The 8,120-nt window shown below is 37.8% G+C and overlaps 1 protein-coding gene across 1 annotated transcript; it reads right to left on the reverse strand.

The window, feature by feature from the left end:
* Positions 1–170: 170 nt before the first annotated feature.
* LRP2BP (LRP2 binding protein) lies at positions 171–7,895 on the reverse strand (the record flags this gene model as incomplete). The annotated part of the gene is made up of 7 exons (XM_010021899.1): positions 171–236; positions 1,941–2,106; positions 4,475–4,698; positions 5,143–5,248; positions 5,325–5,467; positions 6,877–6,990; positions 7,780–7,895. Coding segments are annotated over 7 exons (935 nt in total), but the record flags the coding sequence as incomplete, so codon positions are not given.
* Between the last annotated feature and the right edge of the window lie 225 nt (positions 7,896–8,120).

Raw genomic sequence — 8,120 nt, forward strand, 5'->3', positions numbered from 1 at the left:
GCTTTCTCTGTTCTTTTTTAGATAAAAAACAATCAGTAGATTGCTTTAAATAGTAGTTTCTCTCAAGTTGGAAAGCAAGCAGTAAGTGATGAACAGTCTGTAATTGCTGGAGCTTAAAGATGGTTTATTGTGGTAGTACATTTACATACCAGTCACAGTTAAAGGAAACACTAAATTTTCCCAAGATTAGCTGCCAGTTCAAGGTCAGCAGCAACATCAGGATCCAGAAGACACGCCTTTGAAAACAAAGAATAGGAAGTTCTAGTTTATAGCTAAAGTAAAATTTTATGTTGTCAATATCAATATAACAGTAAGGTCCTTATCTCAGATAATTACAACAAAATTTAACCAACTTGTTAAAATATTAAAGAGTTAATATGTTACTCAGCTTTAAATCCCTTTTTCTGAAAAGAAAAAAAAAATCAGTATTTAAAATAAGCATACTTGACTATAGTGTTAGGCTTGGGTTTATTTTTTTATTCTCTTTGTTGATACGGCATGTGCTGGCACCACAGTCAGAAACCTAAATCTGCTTACAGGCAGGATCAGTTTCCTTCACTTTGCATCACCTTTCCCAGTACCCCCTGGAAAGCCCATCTTCTCTTTCTCACCTCTTTCAGAACTGACAGGTTCTAAGAGTGATAGGCCAAAACTGCAGCTGGGCAGTTAAAAAAGCAAACATGATATTGTTTTTAAGTGAGTATAATTGTACAGTTAACACAAGTACTATTTTCCAGGTACAAAAGAAACTGAAGACACCCACAGCTCTTTTGTCTTTTACTTGTTCTGAAGTTACTGCTTCAGTTAGCTTCCTTGTTTATTTTCTGTTCCTTCTCTTCTGTTGTTGGGTGGAGATGCACGGCACTAATCAATAGAAATAATCTCCTTTTATACTAAGAAGCTAGTAACCTTCTTAGATCAGGCTTAGATGTACAAGTAGTGAATGATTAGTGAAAGTCCTTAACACTTACCTTGGACTGCTGGCTACAGCATTCATAACACCAGTTTATATTCCTTTCCCATTCTCCTCCTCAGCCTATCCTCTGTAACACTTTTCACAGCAGGATAATAAAATGTTTAAAACGTATGCATTCAGAGGATCACCTACTCTCTGCTAAGCCTTTTGTACCAGTGGCTTCTCTGAGTAAGGAGCCACAAAAATTGTTACTTGATAATTATCATTTACATAACTCTGCATTTATTTGGATGGCACCAAGCTGGACATGGAAGTATTCTACTTGCGGAAACAAATGGTCTCTACATGCACAGAATTCATACAATCTTTCTGAAGCACAGATCCAGTCTTGCTACACTCCCAGTTGGCATAATCATCTTGCCTTGAGTGTATCTTTAGATTCGCCTTCTAGAAGCCACTGTTGATCTTTTTCCTCAAGCAAGAAATCTTACCCCAACTTGAGAACTTTCAACCAACGTGCCCTATTTTTTCCCCATCTGTGTCAGTAACAGTAGATCCTCTGGCATCATTAAAATATAAACATAAAACCAAGCATGACAGCCAGGTATGACCAACTTAAATATCATTAAGGATGGTTCTAATTGGTAAAGAATCTAAAGTAGAGAAAAAGTTAGGGTTTTTCAGTTTGAGGGAATGATACAGATGACAAATCAGTTTGGTCTAAAATTATTCAAATGGTTTAGCTAATCTATCTTGCAAGTTACCAAGCTCTTTGCTGTGGTAGTTACCGCAGATGGTTTTTTGATGTTTGCCATAATGCAATGTTTGCTTAAGCAGGTGGGCAGATAGCATCCTTTCAGACTATTTTTAGTAGATTTTGATACAATTTTATCTAACCTAATGGTGGAGTCTTTAACCAGACAAGTTCAAAGACTGAAACCCAAGGTATCACTCAATTTCATGAGATACAAGTTAGTCTTTTCCACACTAATCTAAAGACTTAATAAAGATTTTCCCAGCTTACCCTAGAATAGTATTTTTCAGCACTGGCTTGATCTTGCTGTACACCTAGGCCAAGCTGGAGGCATCTACCCAAGTAGAAAGCAGCCATGGCAACCCCCTTGGCGACATACGCAGGAAGACAGTCAGTTTTCTTTGCTAGCGTATCAATGTCATCGTGGTCTGTAATTCTGTTGTGGAATTTACAGCGTTAGCTTAGATAATGCTACTTTAAGCAATAATTGAAGTAAACCATACATGACTTGACAATGCCTCCTTTCCATTTACATCATTACCCAAAATAAGCTGAAATGTACATGTATACAGCAGCCTGATGAGGATTCTTCTATTCAGTAGTCTTATTTGAATATTGTGATATTAAATCGAAAACAAATACGTAACTTCTGCAGTCACTTTCACTATAGTTATACTAGTTAGAAAAGGCAGCATACTTTAATTGTTCCTAATACAATATTTCATGGAAATTAATGTGTATGTGGAAGAAAAGCAGAGCTTTTCAATTCAGTTGAGCAACCTTATCTAGTTGGAAGGTGGTCCTGCCCACGGCAGTGGGGTTTTAACTAGATGATCTGTAAAGGGCCAACCCAAACCATTCCATGATTCTGTGATTGTAAAATTCCAAGTTCTTACTAGGATATTAGCAAATCATAGTAACCTGAAGATCTTGGACATACCCAACAGCCTCAGATTGTAAGACCCACTTCTGACAACCACTTACGACTGTTTCAGCTCAATTATTTTCTTTATTCTGCATGCATCTCTGCTTACTGTCACCTTATTTTCAGCATGTTGTTTTTACCAAGAACCATTTTAAGAATCAGAGGGACAAAGTGAACATTTTTTCACTGTCAGGCTGTGATCACCTGTTGTTGTTGCTACAATATGAGGTGCAACATTTTTGAAGTGGGAACTGATTTTTTTCTTAACTGTTGTCTTAAAGCAGAACCCTCCAAGCCCCGTATCCTTTCCAGATACAAACAGTAATTATATGCTTGACAGAAAACAGAAAAGTGCAAGTCATTTCATTTTTCAGCTACCCCTATAAATCAGTGCATGAAAGATTGTTCTCAACAAACCCTCTGTCAAGTCAGTGCCTGCTAAATTACTTGAATGTGTTCAGGGCATGTTCTCATTCAGGGAATGCTCTCCCACTTAATTTGGTCCCATTAACAAATGCAGCAACAAAATTGGAAAGAAGACAAAAAGAAAAAAAATCCCAAAGAGTTACTAGCAAAAGCATTCAACTGTATTAACAGCAACCTATTATGTCTTTCATCTTTCCTGATACATAGCATTTTTGCCTTCTTTTCCAAAAGATACACAACAGGATGCTGATGCAAATAACAATACACAGTCAAGTCAGGCAAAAAATTCTAGTTCAGCACGGTTGACTTCAAGAACGTACCATAGCAATGGGTAAGTAGAAGTGTATAGGTTAACAGAATTGTTATTTGAAGTGAAGTATTAGTAGCTAATCTAGCCTCACAATATTAGGAAAGGCTATACACTATCACACAATGTTTGGATGTTTGTACATAATGTAACAAACTGTGTAATTGGTATGAACATGAGAAACAAACTTTAGCAGAAAAGATACTGATAAAACTGGTTGAACTGATGAGATTTTTTCCTCAAGGCCAGCTGTAATCCCAGTTAAGTGGAACTGTTCCAAGTATGGTGGCAGTATCTTTTGGTTCAGAAATGGTCACTTCTGGCTGTAGTACCACATTTTACTGCTATTTTCTGCAATTACAGTTGCAGCTGAAGAAGTGCACTGTTCACTTGCCTGGATAACCTACTATGCAGCACTGTCTGAAAGGGATGCATTCCAAGAGAGACAAGCTAGACTAGACTGAATAGCTATCACTCTACTTACAGCACAAAAGAAGGAAAAAGCAGAGCTGCTGCTATGAATGGCATGTACAGGGTGCAGCTTCTGTAGGATCAATATTGGGACCCACAGTGTTTAACGTTTTCATAAGTGATCTGGAAGATGGGATCAAGCGTACCCAAATGAAGTTTGCTGGTGATACCAAACTGAGTGGGGAAGTGTACACTTTGGAAGAAAGTGGTGGATTCCCCAACACTGGACACTTCTAAAATTCAGCTGGACGGTGTGCTGGGACATCTTGTCTAGGTCATGCTTTGCCTAGAAAGGCTGGACCAGATTATTCTTGAGGTCTCTTCCAACTGGGATTCTATGATTGTAGGGGTTTAAAAGGGAGTGGTGAAGCCTAGAGATTGTGGACTGAGGAGACAGAGAAAGCAGGGGTTGCATGTGGGCTTCTACTTGGTCTACTTAGGATTCTAGTTCAAGGCTGTTTCACTTCACAGGATCAGAAAGAAAAGTGGTGAGAACCTTAGAGTATTAACTTGGTCCGTGAGCTGCTATTCCCTCTTTTAGATGAGGTTTTGCAGTTCATTATCTCAAATGTCTCCTGCGTTTGAGAGACAAGAGGATGAACTTATTAATCATTTTAATCCAAGCAATGTGGTCTTACATAAAGAATCATCATAAAAAATCAAAATTAATTTCACCTTTTGGCTATTGCAGCAGCTGTTGAGTAAAATTTTCTATTGTAATAATATTCCACAAGATGACCTTGAGCATAGATGTTTCCACGTTGTGCTGCTTCTCTCAAACACTCCAAAGCAGCTTTAGTGTTTTGACCTATACCTTGTCCATAGAGATACATAACACCGAGTGCTCCCTGTGATTCCACACTTCCATTGCCACATGCTTCTGAATGCCAGAAAAAGGCCTAAACAAGAGGTACAAAGTTGGAGTATATATTTACTTTAGCTGCTTTGTTCCATAGTGTTTCCATAAAAGCTTTTATATCAACCATCCTCTAAGAAAAACTTACACGTAAAAGAAAGCAGAATCCTTGTAAGGCTTTTAAACCTGCTTCATTTACTGTCAGTGACATCTGCATGATTTCTGAAGGTTACCAAAGCTGACAAAACTGAAATCCATTCTGTTGTTCTCCCTGGTAATCCCAGTAAAAGAAAAACCCAAGCCACCTTGGCTAGCAGTGTCAAGTGAGTCAAAATGAGGGATTCTGTTCATGTAGGCTCAGACCAATGATAATGCCTAGCAGTACTTAAAATACAGCTTTCAGAGTCAAGTATCTTACTTTATTCTTTCTGCAAAATTCAAAATTAATTGTGACTCATGAAATTCAAAAGGTACAAGTGGGCTTTACCTTTTTCAGGTCTTTTTGAGCTGACATAGAATAAAGCATTCCTAAAGTACTCTGGGCCTTTACGCTTGCTTTTGGATTTCCATGGTCTGCAGCAATAAGCCACAACCTAAGAAAATTGGGACAAAGAAAGTTAAGTTACACATCATCTTATATTCATCAGGAAAATTACTGACTGCCATTACCTTTCAGCCTCTTCAGTTGACTGCTTGACACCACATCCTTCATAATACGCTCTACCAAGATTGTATGCAGCTGCAAACTTCATGTGTCTTGCTTTTGGGGAATCAGAGTAGAGTATTTTCTTCATGTATTCCACTCCCCTCTCCTAAAATTGAGACATTTTGGTTACTACATTCAGCTTCTGAAGAGGATGAGATAAAGAACCTGACAACTCACTATGTTCTGCAAGACAGGTAAGTTTTCCACATGGAAGAAAGGCTGAGGCATATTGGTGGGACAGTCTGGACAACAGTGTCATAGCAAAGCAGAACTGATCTTTGGTTACTAGACAGCCTCTAGATCTTTGGCTCTGAGATATTATAAATGTGAAATATTTCATTATAAATGTTCATCTTCATTGATAAAAATATCCTGAAAAATACTCTTGTGCTTACATAAATGAATGTCACATCCTAAACTTGCTACTTTTTCATTGCATAATATATCTGAAATCATAAAACAACCTTAGCAGAAGGCAAAGCAATAACAGGAATAGCTTCTGAAGTCCCTCCATTAAAAATACCTTAAATTCATAATGGACAAAAAAATTACAATGTTAAATAAGCAAATGGAGAACAGACATTGCACATGAGTGCTGTATGGTGTATCATCCAGGGACCCCAAAGTATTTTGGAAATAAGATTTACACTGTTAGGATTTAGCATGGACACCCTGTTTTAAGGCACTGGAGACAGTCCTTTGCAAAAGATTCCTCTCTTACTCACCTCTCTCATTCTGAAATACACAAAAAAGAAATAAACTTTACTGAAATGTTTATTTGCAAGCAGATCAGTGTGGTAATTATGCAGGCATACAGCATACAGAACAAATGAACCACCTCTAAAAACCAGCAGAATCATTTCTGTTCTGCTGACAACCCTCCAAGCACAAGAATCTGGTTTGTTAGTATGCTGTTTGATTTTTTCCCCCCTCTCATCTTGCTACCTACCCTTTCTTTCACCCTATTTGTATTCTCTTTTCATACCACTCTTTTTAAGATCATGTTCTCCAATAAATTAACTCTCTTCTTACTGTAGCAATTCATTCATCTTCCTTTTTTGTAATGTGACTCTTCAACTTGAATTCTTCAAATTCTTAAAAATGTAATTCTTCATCTAATTTTAAAATGTTACTGCCAACCACTGGCAGAAGCACAATCTACTTTAGCATCCATGTTGAAAGACTAGAAAGTACCTTAAAAAAAATCTTTGTTCAAAACTATATATTTGATTTCCAATTTTTAAACATAGCTTCCACACAGAGCACAACCAAACCTTTAGAATTTATAATTTAAAATACAAATTATTGTATTTTTCAAATAAACGTATTTAGAGAACTACTTCAGGTCAGAACCCTCTATCTTTAATGATACTTTGTAAACACCTGTACATTTTGAAACTAATTGTAAATGAAAGACCTGCTTATTTTAAACTGAATAATCAGGCTTACAAAGGTCTTAGTAATTATCAGCTAATATTAAAAGGAAAGTAAAAAGCATACAGCTAGATTACTTACAGGGTCTTCTGTAGTGCCTAGTCCATCATAATGCATTACACCAAGCTGATACATTGCTTGAAAATCTACATCCTTGATTTTTTCAAATTGTATTAATGCTTCTTCATACAACCCCTGGGAAAGACAGAATAAGCAATGAAGTACACACAACAAAGAGTACATGTGGCTGCTTAACTCTGCTATATACTCTTTTGCCGTTTTTCAACCTGGAGCACTTCCCTTATGAACAAAGAAAAAGATTTGCATACAACCACCACAGAAGTGGCAGAAATCAGAAACAGTCAACAACCACAAGAAAGTTGGAAGGGTGGAAGCACTTAGGACTTTCAAACAAGTAGTGGTACGCATGTATCATCTCTGAAACCAAAAGACAGTCTGACCACCTTTCTCTTCCTCCCAAATGCCATCTTTTTAGTTCAAGGAGGTAAATATCTAATCCAGATGCCCTGCCCAGTCTGTCTGACATCCCTTAACTTAGGTGAGCTGTTCTTATACCTCAAGGGTTTATAAGAATCTGCTTTTACATCTCAAAAAAGGGTTGGTTTCACAAGGACTAAACTCAAAACTGGCATTTAGGTAGGGAACAAAGATCGAAAGCTGTGTCTTGGGTCAGGGACCAGAACCACATAAATGAAAACAGTATGTGGTGGTTGGCCAGTCAGCTGGCCAAAAACCAGCTTGGCTTGGAAGTTAGCTGTAGGGATAGGCTGCTGCTTACTTACCCGATCCCTGGGAGACACCATTAGATGCTTGGGGACAGTGCAGGAAAAACTTACATAGGGTGAACACCTGGTGCTTTTCATGGGGAAAAACAGGTATAGGTATCTCTTTTAGTTTAAAGTGACTCTTTTTCCACTGAAATGTTACTGAAAATTGTCAGCTTTATAATATGTACTTAATCACCTCTTCATAGCACAGTTGTCCTCTCAGAAAGCACGCCAGAGGATCTCCACTTGCCATTCTCTTCACCAACAGCTCTTCTGCTTTTGCAAATAAAGCAGCATGGTTGCAGTTCTCTGCTTAAAAATTGACAAACAACAGGGTTACGTACCCAAAACAGAACCGCATCGATAAGCACACTAAAGGTCTGAAGCTGGTGCAGTACCCTTCTGTTTGTATTTTTTAAAGGACTAAGATGAAAGGGCTATTTACTAAAAGGGATAAAGTTCAGTGAGGACAGCCTGACCCTTGCGAAGGTTCGGTTTGCATTGGAAGAGCTTAAAAGCAAATCTGAACTAGAGGGC

The sequence above is a fragment of the Nestor notabilis genome, unplaced genomic scaffold (genome assembly GCF_000696875.1).
Source record: "Nestor notabilis isolate BGI_N333 unplaced genomic scaffold, ASM69687v1 scaffold13419, whole genome shotgun sequence".
Taxonomy (NCBI): domain Eukaryota; kingdom Metazoa; phylum Chordata; class Aves; order Psittaciformes; family Psittacidae; genus Nestor; species Nestor notabilis.